At 46.3% G+C, this 17,125-nt stretch overlaps 1 protein-coding gene across 1 annotated transcript in view; it reads right to left on the bottom strand.

The window, feature by feature from the left end:
* SCD5 (stearoyl-CoA desaturase 5) overlaps positions 1-15,933 on the bottom strand; it is an 89,651-nt gene extending 73,718 nt beyond the window's left edge. The window contains exon 1 of the mRNA XM_019553311.1: positions 15,447-15,933. Coding sequence (XP_019408856.1) covers positions 15,447-15,678 — 232 coding nt within the window. The 5' untranslated portion in view covers positions 15,679-15,933. The remainder of the gene's footprint in view (positions 1-15,446) is intronic.
* Positions 15,934-17,125: the final 1,192 nt, after the last annotated feature.

The following is a 17,125-nucleotide window of genomic DNA, read 5'->3' as shown; positions in this document are numbered from 1 at the left end:
GACAGCATAGAGGAAGCAGGTTTGAGCAGCTGCTTTCTAAGCAGCCTTTGCATTGCCCTCAGCCCATGCCCTGTGCTGAAACACTGGTGGTTTACAAGTGCTTTAAGTGCCAACAAATGGGTGGCCTAGATACTGATATTGGCACTTTTCAAAGATAGGAAGAAGAAAAGATAGTGCTGTGGTTCAGGTATTAGACGCTGCTCCAGAGACACACATTCAATCCCAGCTCACCATAGATTCCCCTTCTGACGTTGGGCTAATCCCAAACAGTTCCCTGTTTCTTATTCCCAGCATCTGGTTCTTTTTTCAAAGCCACTTTTTACACAATTAAAAGTAGTTAGCAATGAATTAACCAGCTAATGAGTTAGGACCTGATCAAAAATTGATATTTACCAATTAAAATGTAAAATAATATCATATATCAGGTACAGAGCCCTGAAAAAAGGCCTGAGATTAGACTGGGATTATGGGGCAAAATCCTTTTCAGGTCATCCCAAACCACATGTCTCTGCCATCAGGGGACACTTTGGAATAAGTCTGAGCAGAGCACTGCTCAACATGAAGCTCTGCATAACTGAGTATTACTTTAATAGTATTATGGCATAAAACTAACAGGGACATACAGATGTTGGTCTGCGATCATTATTAACTTGCCAAGGGCCACTCAGTCCTTTCATCCTTTCCACCTATTGCAGACAAACTCACTGTCTCCACTAAAAAAATATGGTTGCTAAGCAACATAGTTACCTACCATCTAGTTTACAAACTCTTAAAAGCAAGGGAGCGAGTAGGTCAGGCCTTGGCAATTCATCTCTGCTTACAAAAAAAAAGACACACAAGGGGCTACATTTTGTGCTGTATCCCTTGGCATGTGCAGCACCAAAGCCTCAGGCTGGGGCTGGTGGGACATGGAGTTGACCTTACACTGCCACTGGGCTGCTTGAATTCAGTGTGGCCCCAGGTGTAAATCAGAGCAGCCCCAGAAGCTGCCCAGGCTTACAGAAGCCACCCTATGGCAGCCAAAGGACTGCTTAGCATGTTCCCCTGGCAATACCCCCAGCACTCCACCTATCCACAGGCTTCACGTAGGCTGTATATTCCGGGTGAGCAGAAGCCAGGGTGTAATACTGGCCAGTCTTCCTTCTCTGCTGTCTCTCAGCAATCTGAGCCCTCTTTAATTAACATTTTTGTTTGCTTCTGTTTTATATACCTGCCAGTCACATAGCTTCCCTCTGAAACAAGTCAAACAGTTCTGCAGGCAGCACTGAGAAGGTTTCATGCAGATCAGTGCAGGGTTAGGGAAACTTCTTAAGCAAATAGGCTCTCCCAGCTCTCTTGCCATCTTGTCTTTTCCTCCTAGGGACAGAAGTTGCACATAAACCATTTTAAGTGATCATAAACTGATTTAAACCTATAACAGAACAGAAGTTCAGTGCACATAAACCAGTTTCAAAATGGCTGAAATTGTTTTCAGATAAGCCTGGTTGAATGCAGTACCAGACTTAACTGATCTGTGTCAAACCATCTGTGAAACTTCTGTCCCAGACCCTTATGTCCAAACTTGCGGCATTATACACAGCAGAAGCTGCAGTCTTTCACACAGGGCTAACCAAGTAGCAAAAGGGACTGGAGGTAAATTGCACTGAGTAAACACATGCAAGTTAGCTAAGAGTTCAGAGAGCTGAGAAACTCTTGTTTTCAACATAAATGCCAGCTGGAAAAAGCCACCACAGCAAGCACTTGAGTTAAGTCTACAGCACAGATCTGTAGAGAACTCACCTTCCAGCTGATGTAGTCACAGGTTACATCCTGACCTCAACCTGACCCTTAGGTAGCTACAATGGCCAATCCATGCAAATTGCACTGGGGGATTAAGGATTCAGTCTCTTCCCAAAGGCAAGAGGGATACTTTGTCTGCAGATTGAACAAGCGGGTGTAGTTTAACTTAAGTGTTAAAAGGCCCTAGCCAGTCTAAGCCAACCCAACCAGACTTAATTCTACCCCTGTCCAGCAAGGGTCTGATCCAAAGCCAAGCAAAGGCAATGGCATTCTATGAGCAGCTCAGGTCCTCAAGCACCAGGGCACTTGCTTACTTCTAACACTCAAGTTTTTGTTCCATTTACTTTGATGGGCACCGAATTAGGCTTGGGAAAAAGCATACCAGAGCATTTCAATCATATTTAGCAGCAAAAATATATATTAAAAAATACTTACAGAAGGACAAAGCAATTTAAAAGATTCGTCTTCTGGCACATAAGGGGTCTGTATCAGAGCCAATTGAATTCAAGTCTTCCAAATTCAAACCCAGTGCTTTAACTCTAAAGCCATCCTTCCTTTGTCAAAAATGTCTCCCCTTTATCTAGCTTCATAATAGGCAACAGCTACACATTCCCAAACGGAATCCATGTAAAATAGCTCTGGGCACAGATGACACTCTGCACCTGCTGACCTGGCTAGTCCTAATCCCTGCTGACAGCAGATGGAGGACTGATTGATTCTTAATGGAAAACCTCATGGTTTAGAGCAGAAGGGAGCAAATTCTTCACTTAGTGATAATTAACTTTGGCTGTTAAAGCCTCAGTAACTCAATGCCTCTTCCTAAATGTCTAGTACCCTTGAGTAACTCTCCATGGGTAGTATAACTAATGCAGTGATAGCATCATGGCTGTCTGAGGGACATACACAGCACAAGCCAGGAAAGTGCTCTCAGGTCCCCGCTATGATTCTAAATGGAATTTTCAAGACCTCCCCCTTAGAACACAGTATTAGAGGCAAAGGAGGAAGTTCAAGAAGTACATTTGGAAGCAACAACAGGACTCAAAGCCAGAAATCTCATGTAGCAGTAGGCAGCACGGACTAGCCAACTGGTCAGTCCATTTAAATAAAGCTTCCTTGCTTACTGACTCCTTCCCATTCCCATTCCATCTACAGGCAATATCTGTGAGGCCAGAGAGTGAATGGAAAGTGACCCTTATTCTAGACTCCCTCCAGTATTGCACAAGGAGCTTGCCTTGGAAAACCAAAACATAATACTTCTTGACACCAGCTTCCATAGAAACATGGTACTCTTTCCTATCCATCCTGGCTTTGTCAAGTTCTCAGTGGGCACATCTACATGAGACACTTTACTATGCAGTGGCATAGTTTACTGTGCAGTAAGCATATGTGTCTACAATTGCACATACTTACTGTGCAGTAAACCCCGCTAATCATGAATACATTTGCTGCAAATGCAAGTAGTAAACTTACTTTCAATTAGTAAGAGTGCAGTAGTGCTCATGTAGATGCCTGATTGGGAGCAAACTGGCTCACGTTCAGCCATCCACCAGGGGGCAGGAGAGTGGTCCCTGCTCCCAGGAGCCACCTGCTGTCAGGGCAGGCTGTACCACCAGAGCCCAGGTCTCCCTGCCCCAGCAGGCCCTGGCTCTGACAATCAGGGAGTGGGGGCTAGGAGATCCTTATCTCCCAGTCCCCACTTCACTATCTTGATCCAGGAGCAGGGGGCTGGGAGATTCTTATCTTCCAGTGCCAGCTCCATGCTGCGGTCTCCCAGCCTGAACCCTGCAACCGTGGAACTCAGGCTGGGAGATAATGATCTCCCAGCACCAGCCCTGCAGTCACAGAGGTGGTGCTGGGAGCTCCCTGCTGGTGGGGGCTGGGAAGCTTCTTCCCCTCCCGCCTCCACACTCACAGAGCTGAGCAGGGAACAGGTTCCCCAGCCTCTGCCCTGCAATCACAATGTTAACAAAAAGGCATAGAGAAAGCTGGGGATTTAAAACCTAGCACTGCTTCTGTCTCCCTGTACTGCGGTATGGAGAAGCTGCTTGGCAGCTAGATTCTGGATGGATGGGAGAAGGCATTTCCATTGTGGAACAAGTTTGGGGATCAGTGGTCTAGGTGATCTACAGCCACAGATAATTCCACCCCTAGCTTTAGGGTTCTGTTTTGTCCTTGCTGTATTCATGGGGCTTATGTTAAAGCTATGAACTACATGACTGAGATTCAACATCTCCTGTTGAAGATGATAGAAGTTTTGCTATTGTCTACAGTGAGAGCAAGAGCAAGGAGGGTGTATGTGTGTATAACAACCTGAGATACAGCTCTCTGAAGTATACCTGGCTGGGAGATCCCAAGTAGTTCTAGTCCTGAGACCATAAACAGAACTGTGGTTGTGCCTGCTTATGACAGGGGATGAACCTGGCCCCTGAAATCTTCAGATTTTCACTTATTTCTCTGCTGAGCTCTCGTTTGCCTGGGACTAAGGCAGTGGCAGTTGCTAAGATCCTCATGTAGCTGAAGGTTAACCTAGTAGTAAGCCTGGCCTTGTTATGTGCTATAAACCCACTCAGAATATTTTGCTGCGGAGCAACCACACCCCACTTCCAGGATTTGGCAGACAGCAGAAGACATGCAGGGAGAGCAAGACACGCTTCCATTGTAGTGTTCAGAAATGTATGCTTGGAGAGTTTTACGGAAAGCCACGGATACGCCCTGAAAGTGCTAACAGAGGGGAAAAGCATTTGTCCACCTCTCTCCTACCCAGAGCATACCTGAAACTCGAAATCCTGTGCAGTGATCCCCTGAATCACTTCCTCCCAGTGGAATGGAGGATTCTTCTACAGTGATGGCAAAGGCAAGGAAAGGGGGAGGACTTAGTAAGGGCCTATTAAATTGCCATTATACTTTAGACAGGGAGGACAGCCTTGGGGTGAAGGCAGTTGGCTTGGGTTTAGGAAATCTGGGCTCTCCTTTTGGTTCTGGCACAGGCTGCATGAGCACAACTTTGCACAAGTCAGCTCTTCTCACTGTCCCTTGTATCCATGTCTGTAAAACAATAGCACTCCCTTTCTCCTTTTCTTTGGTCTGGCTTATCCAGACAGATTAGAAACTGTTTGAGGGCAGGGACTGTTTCTTACAACAGGTACATATGATGTCTAATGTTACAGAAGCACCTTAAAAACAAGAGCTGTCATTTATGTAAATACCAGGTAACAACTCAGATGCCAGTAGATGGCACTCAAGAATGTACAGTATTGCAAAGGAATTTTGTGGGCCCAGCAAAACTTGTTCGAAAAGACTGCCTGTGTGAGTACCAGTCTGCATGGAGCTGATCTTGGTTGCAGCCTCGAACTGATATTGTAATACACCTACTGACACTGCAGTCATTTTAATCTGTTTCACATACAGATGCAAGCCACAGAGCTTGTATGCAGACCTGAACTTTCTCAGAGCTTGCGGGTGGCTGGATCTTGGGTTTTGGCTCAGATGCAGCTGGGCACACTCATCCGTCAGTCTGTGCTTGCAGACAGCCAGCGTTTCAAGTGCGCTGGATAAGCTGCATAGGGAAGCTTGGCACCAGGCCTCCTTAGAGCAAATAGCATCAATCTGTCACTTTCAAGAGCACTAAAATGTCTCTTAAATATTGTTCAAAACAAAAGCAAACCTCCCCTCCCACACAGGCATGATAATAGCAAGGGAATTATTTGAATACAATCCAACAATGGAAACAATGACTGGAACTGCAGCCCAGTTCATTGCTAATTTCTTGTGATCTGTGCACATGGGTGGCTTTATAATTTTGAAAAACAGGGCGCTGATAATGAGGGGCATCAACAAATAAAATACATTATTTTTTCCAGTTAAAAATAAACTAGAGCTTTACTAATATGCTGGGGGCCTAGAGCTGTATTGAAGCAAAAACAAATATATCTAAATTGGAATGAGTTTATCTAGTCCACAGGACTGTGAAATAGGAGCTTCATTACCAGGAGCCGCTAACAGACAGCAGAATTGCAGTACAAAGGCTAGCCTGACTGGTGAAACATCAAGACAATTAAAAAGAAGAGATGGTTGTTAACACCTGTTGAATAAGAATTTAGAAGGGATCAGGTTATAATTAATCAAGTGCACCAGTGCCGCCCCGCCACCCCCACCCCCACCATTTGACCCTGTCTATGCAGCTATGATCCTGCTTTCTATATGATTCATTCTTAATTATAAGAAATCTAGGGCTGTGAAAATTTTCATATGGCCAATCCCAACCCTTCAAAAATCTTGAGCTAGGCCAAAAAAAAGCTAAAAATACTAGTAATAAAATTGCAGTTCCCTATTTTCCCTGTAGGTTTTTTTTCTCCTTTAGGATGAAATATCTTTGGATCACATGTTTGCCCATTTCCCCACAACTGTGAAGGTAAGAAACAGACTATTTAAAAAAAGGAAACTGAGCTTCTTACCAATCACAGGAAGAAAATATATATAAAAAAGCAAGGAGCACTTAGTAAGACTCAGATCACAAAGAGGTCTGTCAGTTAAAAGATGACAGCACACAAACTGGAACAGTGCAGAGTTCAAGCTCATGTTAAGAGATAGGATCACTGTTTTCCACCTATTACTATGACAGAGAAGTAAGTTGGAAGACGAGCTTTCTAATGCTCGTGGGAAGCATGGCTTTTGCAATGTAGAGAAAACAGAATCATGGCTACATCCAGTGCACAGTTCAGTCAGGCTGCAAGAGGAATTATAGTCATAATTTCAGTAAGCAGAAAGAACAGCAAACAGCACACCACTTTATTTCCTTCAATGGGTGCCCTGTTTCTAGGTCCCAAGCTGCTGCTTCTGGCAAAGTGAAGCTCCCATTGCACCCAAATCTGCTTTTACAACTACTATTATTATTCCCTCCTAGCCATGCTAATTCACACATGCAGGAGCGATGGGCATTAATCCCCATGCATCAAACAGATCTCTACTCCTTCCGCCTCACTTCTGGGTACAGTCTCACTGGACACCAAGAGGTAGACAAAATAACCCCACAGTCAGAGCCAACACAAAAGGGAAAACTCATCTTGCACGCTCCTTGGGACAGGGACCACCTGTTCCTATGTGCTTTATGCATTTTCAGTCACAGCGAGGATCCTGCCAGGACCTCTGGGTACTCTCATAGCACACACTTTAATAAGTCAGTAGGGCCTAGGAATCCTCTAGTGCTGTAGCTATCAGATAATCAGATGAAATAGTAAGGCACCAAGGTGAAGGAGAATGAGCTGCTTCCTACCTGTCCTCTGTGATGGGGTCCCAGGTTGGCTGGCCCTGGCAGGGGGGCAAGAGAGCATAAGAAGCCTCTGCACATTAGTCATAATCCCCAGCAACTTCTGCATTGGATAGCAGAGCTCCATGATCCAAACAGCTCATATTTGTGGGGCTTTCACTCAACCCAAAGCAGAGTTCAGACAGAATCCAGCCTTCAGTCCTGCTGGCCAGTCCTAGACAGGGAACCCCAGCTGCCCCCTATTGCTACTCAACAAAACTGGTCAATTGCTACCATCAGCAAGTGAAACTGACAAGAACATCAATGTCCCTAAGCTCTTGCAGAGGCCAGAGAGCATCTTGGGAGGTTTCCATTTGTGTTTTGCTTGGGTCAGATTCAAACCTAAACCAAAATAGAGGGAAGATGGAGGGGGAAGTTTGGGGAGAAGGTGGAGTTTTCCTAAACCAGAAGCAGCTCAAACATGGGGGAAGGATCTGTGTCCCATGTAAACAGCACTGACTCCAGCACTCCCAGGGCCCTAGCTGAAATTCTGGTTGAGTCAAATAGATCAACTCAGGCAGCCCTTTTGCATCCCCAACAACCATGGTTTAAAAGCAATAATGCATCTCTCTACCTTCTTGCCAAGAGGCGGTGGCAGAAGGGGAGTCTAGGTGATCCTGAATAAACAACTGGCTCTGAGTTTTTGCTTGGCTTGACTTTTCTATTGTCTATTATCTACAGCTGGACAAATTTCAATATACAGTATTACCAATGGAAATGAGTCCAGCCAAGGGCTCCTTTTGGCTAGAATGGCTGGTTTTGTTAATTGGGAGTGGGAGGAGATTGGTAGAGGAAAACCTAGGCTGGGGGGGGGGAGAAGGAGGGGGGGAGGAGCCACTGCCTCAGATTGGTTGCATTTGGGCATTTCTGGGAAAAAATAAAGGAGAGAATGGTTTGAGTGAAGGGAAACTCCTTTTATGAGAACACCCTCTAACATCAGTAGTGATGCAAACCTGGTGCTACATTGCACAATTGGTCATGATGTCCTCTGTATCATGGGGAATGGAGCCACAGAGAAACCAAGTGCTACATTTTCCAAGGAACTGAGCTTCTATCACAGATCTGGCTGCTTGTTTTGGCACCTGTCCAGGAGTTTTAGAAACTCCAGCCTAACTAACTTGCCTCAGGTCACAGGAGAAGTCTGTGGCAGAGTTAAGGAACAAAACCCCACTCTATCCTGGATACCAGCTGCCAGATCATCCTTTCTTTGGGCCCACATCAAAGTCCCAAGATGGCTGTAAGCTTTCGTCACCAAGAGGAAAACAGGCCATTAGAAAGAGTGGACCTAAGTGGTTCCAAATTACCTATGAATGGCAAGATTTACATTCAGATTCAGATCTCAGCTGTCCTAAAGCTTGGGCAACTGGGTTCAGATTCATCCAACCATCTGCAGGAAACATGCCATATCCACACTGTCCAATGGTAGGAGCTGAGTGTCCTGTTCCACCATCCTCTCACCACCTGAATACAGCACATTTGACCAGCACTGCCCAGAATCTCTTTGCTTCTCTTTTACACAAAATACATTTTCTGCTGATATATTTTAGAAGAGCTTTATTGTTCCATATGCTCTACTCACCTTCAACTCTCTAGTTGCACTCTCACTGCTATTTGCTATTGGAACATACATGGCCACCATAGCCATCCAACACAAGGTCTGCTTATCTCATGTTCCTCTATATTGTTTATTCAGTTAATGTGTGCAAACTGATGTTCCCATGATTTCCCCTGTTGCCTTCTTTCCCTTCTCCCTACTGTGTTCTACGCCCACCTGTCACCTCATGCCTCTATTTACAGGGTAAGTCTTTGGGGAAGGGAAGATCAAGCCCAAGCCCTAAAGTTGATGCATGTACAGGCAGTCCTCAGACTTATGACACAATTGGTTTCTGAAAACCGTGTCTTATGTCGAAATGCTGTAACTCAGAACCAATTTTCTCATAAGAAACAATGTTATAAATGGGGGATTGGTTCCTGAACCAAGGCCTGATACTCTATTTTCACCAAAAATACCTCAGAATTTTGTACTTAGTCAATTATAGATGAGAAATATAGCTACATTAATGTATGTATATTGTAAATAGCAATCGTACTGATTTAGAAGGACTTCTTTGAGGTGACTTTGCTGGACTTTTTGAAGGGTTCTTGGCTGAAGTCTTCTCAGGAATCTTGGCTGCAGGCTTTTCTGGAGTCTTGTCTGCTTTCTTAAACAAAGTGTCCAAGGAAGTTTGGGCAGATGTTTTCCAGGGAGATGAGCAACGCAGCGAACTTGTTCGCTGGCATGGCATTGCATCGGATCAAGCATTGTAAGTCAAAACTGGCATTGTCAAGTTGAAACAGTGTCAATTTATAAACATTGTAACTCAAAATGTTGTAAGTCAAAGAATGCCTATATTTATATTTTCTTTGTTCTTCATTCATAATTCAGACCACTGCCAAAGACATTCCCCTGAGGATAAAGGGCCAATTGCAAAGTCTTTCCAAGTGCTTCTGTCTACTCTTGAATATTCTTTCTCTCCTTACATGTGTTAATTCACTGAGAACCCCTTTCCTGTTGAAGACAGAACTTCTTAGCTCTGTTCTGCTTTGTGCAGGTCTGTGAGCTACAAATTGCCCTTCTGTAGAGCCATGATACAAGCGCATCCACTTCAGATTCAGACAGAATCCAAAATGCATCTACACTGGATGGAGCTGCTGGTTGGAATATGGGAGAAGGAGGACCAAAGGAAGGCTTCAGACCACCCAGACATCAGCACCTTTCTATCACCCAACTAAAATCTTCTTCCCACAGCCCTTCATGTGCAGGTACCCTGGGCTTTCATCTTAGCAGTTTGGCCACCCTAGGACATGAGTTGCTTGGGCACACCCCTACAGGAGAACAGAATCATAAATGCCATCAAACCTGGCACTGGAGTAAAAGGATGTGAAGGCTGCAACCAGTTCTTTGAGATGTGAAATCACTTACATGTGCCAGCTAATGTTTACACTGTTATTAATACTACTTGTACCTACATAGCCCATAATACTGTGATAGCTGAGTACATGGTATTTCATTTATTTACTATCCTTGTACGCCTAGGAGGTAGGAAGTTCTATTTTCCCTCTGTTTGCAGATGGGGATGTGAGACGAAGTCTGGCTACACCATTGCATTGGACAGCTCAGTCACTTCCCCAAAAATATGCTCTGCCCACCCACTCCAGATCCATTTATATCACTGGCACAATCAAGGCCTTGAGAATAGCCTGGAGGCACCCTTGGCATGCTTGGGAGCTAGGTTTCTAGCAAGCTCAAGGGCAAGTGATTACAGCACCCTTGAGATGTCCTCCCTAGGGGCAAAAACAGATGGGCAGGACATCCTGCCGCAGCACTGAGACTGAGTACTCTGCTACCACAACACAGCCAAGGAGGGGCTCTGACTTGCTCAAGGTCACACCAGACATCTGTGGCAGAACAGATACCTGAACCCAAGTCCTGCAAGTCCTAGCCTAACAATTTCAAAACTTCCTTCCAGAGGAGAGCACAGGGCTGACTCAGACACCTGTATCCACCAAGCATAAGCCACAGAACACGAAAGCCATAAAGATGGCATGGCCAGAAAAGAGAGAGAATGAATTTGTGCTCCTTTTTTGGCTTATTACCTAATGTAGGGAAAAGATTAGAAGGCTTTTCTTAAAAGTGTAGCTAAGTATCTCTGGTGCTGTTTCTGGCCCCATGAATCTTGCGTTCCTTTCTGCACAGTGGCTCAGCCTATAGACTGGTGAGTGTTTTTTCCTCCTCTTGTTCAAAATAAGGCCTTGGAGCCTTTGTGCTAAAAGACAGCTTCAACGAGCTATCAATGCTAAGGACTTATCCCAGTAGTCAGCCAGTAGAAGACCATACAGCTTCACAAGGCATGTCTGCAGGACCTCCAGGCACACTCAGTCCATCTTGTTCCCTGTAGACCACATCCCAGAAATGAGGTGATGTAGGCTCCTTAGAGATGGGCTGAGCATGTGCCCAGCCCTGTGCTCTCAAAAGAGAAACTAAGGGCAGTGGAGGACACTCAAGTAGACACATTGCCTCCTTTTCAAGCATGCCTGACAGGTAGGGTGGTCATCTTAAAAGACATTCCAGTTTTCTGCTTCTCTTCAAGGGAAAAATAGAGGACATAAAGGCGTCTGGTTTCATATCAATAGAGGACAGAGGACAACCGGACTATCCTCTATGATGGCCACCCTAATGACAAGGCAGGCTTCATGGCTTAGCAACTAGGAGCAGCTCATAGGTGGCATGGACATAGCTATGTACACACACATATACACATCCACGCACACCCATGCCCCAGAATATGTCCAAACACTATCCAGCAGAGGGCAGCAGTAAACCCACACAATCAGATGGTCCCTGACAGACACAACGAATTGTTGAATGCATATGGTATTTTGCTTACCTATACTATTTCCTTTGAGCACCATGCCTCACCAGACATGGCCATCTTGAGGAACTACAAGTTTTCCTCACTGTATGCAGGTTTTGTATGTGCAAATTCGCTCTTATGTGATGACCCTTTTTATACCAAAAATCCATTATATGCAAGATACATTCACTTTTATGCGATTGGTGTGGTGGAAGCCTGCAGTCAGATGCTTTGTTCAGTGCATTGTGGGAGTGACACGCACCAAAATATAGTCTCTTGTATAGATCTATGCTCCTCACTCATTGTCTGCAACACATGGTTCTGCAGTTGCCATCCCCTTTATGGTAACATTCACCACTGCCTTGTGCTTGTGTGTACTGTCTTTTGTTGGGGAGTACCAAAATTGTCTTGTAAAAATGGTAGAAATGGGTCTGGGGTTCAGTACAGTCAAGGTCTTAGAATGCATCCCTATTTGTTACAATGTAAAGTGGGTTCCCTTTACGCAAATTCGAGTTATGCGCTGTTTTCCAGAAATGCATGTACACCATAAAACAAGGGAAACCTGTATATGAAGGCAGTGGTCTCCTTCCTAAGCCAAACCTTTGGTCTTACATTCTCATGGTCAGCTATAAGTCATCTCAGGTCAGAGAGCAGAGTGGTGCCTGTCCCACTGCTGAACTCCTACAACTCTTGCTTGATTTCTGATCTTTGCTACTTCAGACTTGTATAGCATTCCCCGAGAGATACAGCAGAGGGTGGATTCCTAAACACTCCCAAAATAGAAAATGGTAGTTGTCTAGAGACCAGCAAAGAGTCAGAAAGCAAAAACAAACATGCCTTCTACAAGGATTAATACAAGGATCAGCTGTTTCAGTCATTATAGCTTTCACTTTAAGAAAAGTGAGAAAGAAAAGAAGAATTTTTTTTTAAAAGAAAGAGTTGCCTTAATCTGTTTCTAGAGCAACTGAAATACTAGAAATGATATGACTAATGTCGTCTGAAGTACAATCATATTGTCAGAAAAACAAAAGAACAGGAGATCTGTGACCAATTAGAACAGATTTGTCTACCTTTTGAACTCTCAGTAGCTGGTTCTTAGAAACATGCAACTCCGAAACAGCCGATTGGAATGAGCAAAGGGACTCACTGGAGACAGCATTTCTGCTTGGGGAGCTCTAGCTGTTTCATGGAAGAGTCTGATCTATTTCTGCAGCTGACACCAGGGCATCAGCCTGGGCTCTCAGTTTAGATTTAGTACATCCTAAACATATCCAGAGACAGAGCAAGTGGCACTATCCTTGATGGTGCCCAAGGAGAGAGAGTTTGGACAGGCTGCAGAGGGAGAAATAATGTAACTAACCCCTTTGGAATCACTGGAAAGGAAGGCAGGGGCTGAAAGCCAGGGGTACAAATGATTAATTGAAATCAGTGCCACAGACGTGGTGCTGAATCAGCATAGACATTGCAAATGCAAGTCAAAGGCAGTCTAAGTCTATTGTGGGTCCTAAGAAATTTTAAAAGATTACATTAATAACCTGCCTGAAAACTCCTTCAGCTAGAAAACTAAATACATCTCAATACCCAATGCAACAGAGTGTCTCCTCACCAATGTTCTTGGGGGACAGGCTCCCTCTATTCCATGCGTGTGTGCATGCACATACATGTATTATTAAAAATAAAAGGTATTAAGGTATCTTTGTTGCAAAGCCTTTAAAGCAACACCCCTGCTGATTAAGACCCCAGTCTGTGCACTTTCAGGTATGGGTTTGATTTGAAGTAGAAATGATTTAGATGAACACAACCACCCAACAGGATAGAAGCAGACAAAACCTCCCCCTGCCCCCCATACACTCTGTTCTCTATTGAAGCTGGTGTTTGGGGATGCCAAGATCTTTGGAAAGGACTAGACCCTGCATGGTATATTAAGCTGAGGCTTTCTTGTGGTCCATATCACCACAGCCCAAGAGCTCACAAGAAGCTCACTAGAGGCTGTGTATGCAACCTGTTGCTTCACCTCTTTCATAAGATGATTTTGGCCAGGATCTTAGCAGCTAGAGACAAAAAGGACCACTGGACCGACCTCCCCTGCTGCACCTCCTTGCAAGGTAAAGACAGGCTCCTTACATCCCTAAATGCCACATCAGAGGCTGAACCAAACTGATGCCACACTTGTTTTTAATTTCTGTCCTGCCTTTTTGTTGGCAAGTCTGAGGGCTCTTCCAATCTGCCACCGCTCTTATGAGCAAAGATGGAACCCAGGAGGGTAGGCATCTTCTGCCAATGTACAGCCTTTCCCATGCTGCTGCCATATTTTTGCCCTCCTGAGCCCCTCCTCTTTCCACACAGGCATTTTTCAGGGGATAAAAATGCTTCCACTGAGGTGGAAGGATCAGAACTAGGCACTGGGGAGCTGAGGGGCTGGAGTTCTTGTCCTCACTGCCACTTACGCTCTTTGCTGTTCAGCTTTCTTGTCCCTTGGTTTTCCTTAGATGTCATGCCTGAGTAACACCTAGAGCAATGGCGTCAAAATGGACCTCAAGGGGCATCTTGGCCAGCCCTCTGCTCAAATGCAGGACTCTGCTGAGTGCCTGGAGACACTTGCATGGGAGTGCAAAGAAAAGAGTTACATGAGGGAACAAAGTGACAGGAGCTGCCTGAGCACAGGGAAGTGCTGAGCAGTGCACAGACCCCAGTGATGCTGTTTCCTGCATACCTGCTGGGAGGCAAACCAGCCACAACCACTTCAGTCCCCAAAACCAAACAGCAAGGGCCTGCGAGTACCTCTCCACTTTCCCAGCATCTGTCCAGCAGGAGAACTCAGTGCTGCAGGGGGGAGCTAGCTGGGCCATGACAAGTCTCAGGGGGCTGTGCTTCTGCCTGCTCCAGGATTTCTGAACAAGCCCAGCTCTCCCCCATCCCAATTCCCCAGGGTCCAACACTCATGTATGAGGCTCTGGTGCCTTCGCTTCAGCAGCCCAGGGTGGGAAAGTGCCAACTAGAGTCACTAAAGACTGTTATGCCCATGGGAGCACAGGAAACCAAACCAGAACAAAGCAACACAGGATAAGCTGGTGTCCTGATCCCATGGGCAAGTGCTCCGAGCACACAGCTGGAAGTGGGACTGGAGGCACAGTGGTGCATTCCCAGCACAGTAACAGAGGGGCTCTCGGCTAGTGACTCAGGGACATGCCAGCCAGTGAGAATGAACACTTGAAAGGAGGTGTGGCTGGCACAGGGGCCAGGCTCGGGTGGGAGAAGCAGGGATTCCCCAGAGAAAGAAGTAGCAACAGCCTTGATTGTGGTTCAGGCATGAAACTAAATTAGAAGGCATTTTAGCCTGGCACTCTGCAAGGTTCTGAGAGCCTTCAGCATCCAGGGACTGCAATGCAAGGTGCTCACGCAGATAGGAACAGACCCTTAGCATGGCTCCAGCCCCCTACCCTGGTCCATTGTAAGGTGCAGGGTTCAGAAGGGAGCTTGAGCTGCCTAGTGCTAGAAGGTGGGCAAGGACAGCTAGCCCAGGTGACCTCCTGTAGGAAGGGACTCACAAGCATGCAGCTGATCTCCTCCATCCAAAGAGGAGACAGTTCTGGACCATTTTTATTTTCCCCTCCCCAAACCATTGGAGCAATTTCAATCCTCATGAGGAAACACGGAACATTTTACCTGCCTCCTGCCCTGGGGATAGTGACACGCAGCAGGGAAAGCTAGGAACACTTTCTCCAAAGCCCTGGCCCAGTCCTGGATTATCAGCACAATGGAGGGGGATACCAGAGGCTGATGTGGGGCCTTGCCCCCTTCCACCTGCCCTTTGCTTTGAGAAATGCAGCACTTATTACTCCAGGTTTGGACACCAGAAACATGCAACACGCCCCCTCCCGTCCTCCCTCTTCCCCCATGACAAAGAGGCATCTCTTTGCATGGCAGTAACAAAATAACAGACACCTCCAGCAGTGGAGGAGACTCACCCCAAATCAGTGTAAGTAGCTGGGCCTTGGGGATGAGGCAGAGGGAGTAGGCAGCTCCGATGTGAAGCAGGGTCATCAGGATGACATTCCTCCAGACAATCTCCTGGCTACATCTGGCTCTCTCCACTGCCGCTGCTGCCGCCGCTGTGCCTAGGGGACTTTCCTTTCTGCAATCACACAGGGGGCTTTTCTCCTCTCTGTCCATCCCACAGCTGTTTTCCTGGTTTGACATAGCTGAGACACAAGGGCTGCCTGTATTCAGAGCACCAGCCAAAGCTCAGCCAGCCCACGCTCCCTTGCTAGGAGAGGAGGAGGCTGGGTGGCTTAGGTCTTTCAAAGGAGGGCAATGGCTGCTGCTCCCAGGGGGCTTTCCCCACCCCCCTCCAGTGTGACTCTGGCCCAACCTCACAAAGGCAAGTCCAGGAGAGCAGCATCTGTTGCTGCTGGCCTCTCATCCATGATGATACTGGGCTGTACTCCGCACAGCAACAGAGGCAGGCGGGGCATGCAAGCAGGCAGAGAAAGGCCTGCATAGCTACAGCCAATGAAAGCCCCGCACGGAGCTCTTAAAGGGAGAGAGAGAGAGAGCACAGCTCTGCCTGCAATGGCCACATATCGGCCAGGCTTCCTGCGTCCACAGCAGGCGAACAGAGCAGGGAGAGACACTCAGAGGCCATGGCAAACAAACAAAAAAGCAACTAGTATCATGCAAAGGCAGGCAGGTTTTTGTGAGGGGACTGATCCTGCCCCCACAGCAGATCAGGAGTTGGAGTTAAACCCCCATTGCTCCCCATGTCAGGTTGCACACATTCCTTGCAGCTGTACCTGCTGGATCTCACCTGAGCGGGAAGGATCAAGCTGAAAAGCCCAGCTTGCCTTGCTCTCTGCAGCCCAGTCCTGATTCCCCAGAAAGAACAGGCCCCTTCAGGAGAATTACTTCTCAGTTCCTAGCTTGCTTGTGTGGTCATATGGCTAAGGGCAAGCAAAACGCAGGGACATCTGAACCCCAAATCTCTGGGCTTGGGCCTGCATGTAGGATGCCTGCCAAAGGATTTTGAAGTATCTGAAACCCTAGGCTGGGGTTTGAATCATTCAAGAGCCCCACATACTGCTCTTGAATGTTTCAAATGGATTTGGACCTGATCTGGCTAATTTGTCCTGGGACACAAAAAATTTTCCTTAAAAAAACCAACCTACTTCTCAGCCTTTTGGCTCAGATCAGGTATGGGGGCATGCAAATCCCAAGATCTCTGGGCTTAGGCTGGCACATAGGATACCTGCCAATGGATTTGGGAGTATCTGAAGTCTCAGGGTGAGAGCTTCAGATGCAGGATGCTCGCCAGCTGTAGCACCATACGTGGTGTTTAGAACGACTGGGTTCTGCCTGCTCAATCAAAATGGTTTTTGGAACGATTGAGTTCTGCTTAATCAATATCATTTGGAGCTGATTTGGCTGATTTGATCTGGAACACTAAATATATTAATTAAAAAAAAATACTTCTCGGTCTTTTGGCTTCTTGCTTCTTGGCCTCTTGTGGTCTAAAATCAAAGTCTGTTGCACAGACTGAGATGGATTTGAATGGCACTGTGTAGTGGAGGGTGCACCCGTGTGCAATGTACTGCAGACAGGACACCCTAGGAGAATCTTGTAATTAGCTTCCCAGTGGCTAGCTTCCAGT

Source organism: Crocodylus porosus, unplaced genomic scaffold, assembly GCF_001723895.1.
Source record: "Crocodylus porosus isolate Cpor-Errol unplaced genomic scaffold, CroPor_comp1, whole genome shotgun sequence".
NCBI classification, from domain to species: domain Eukaryota; kingdom Metazoa; phylum Chordata; order Crocodylia; family Crocodylidae; genus Crocodylus; species Crocodylus porosus.
The sequence above is the reverse complement of the archived record's forward strand: the minus strand, read 5'-3'. Positions and strand labels throughout refer to the sequence as shown.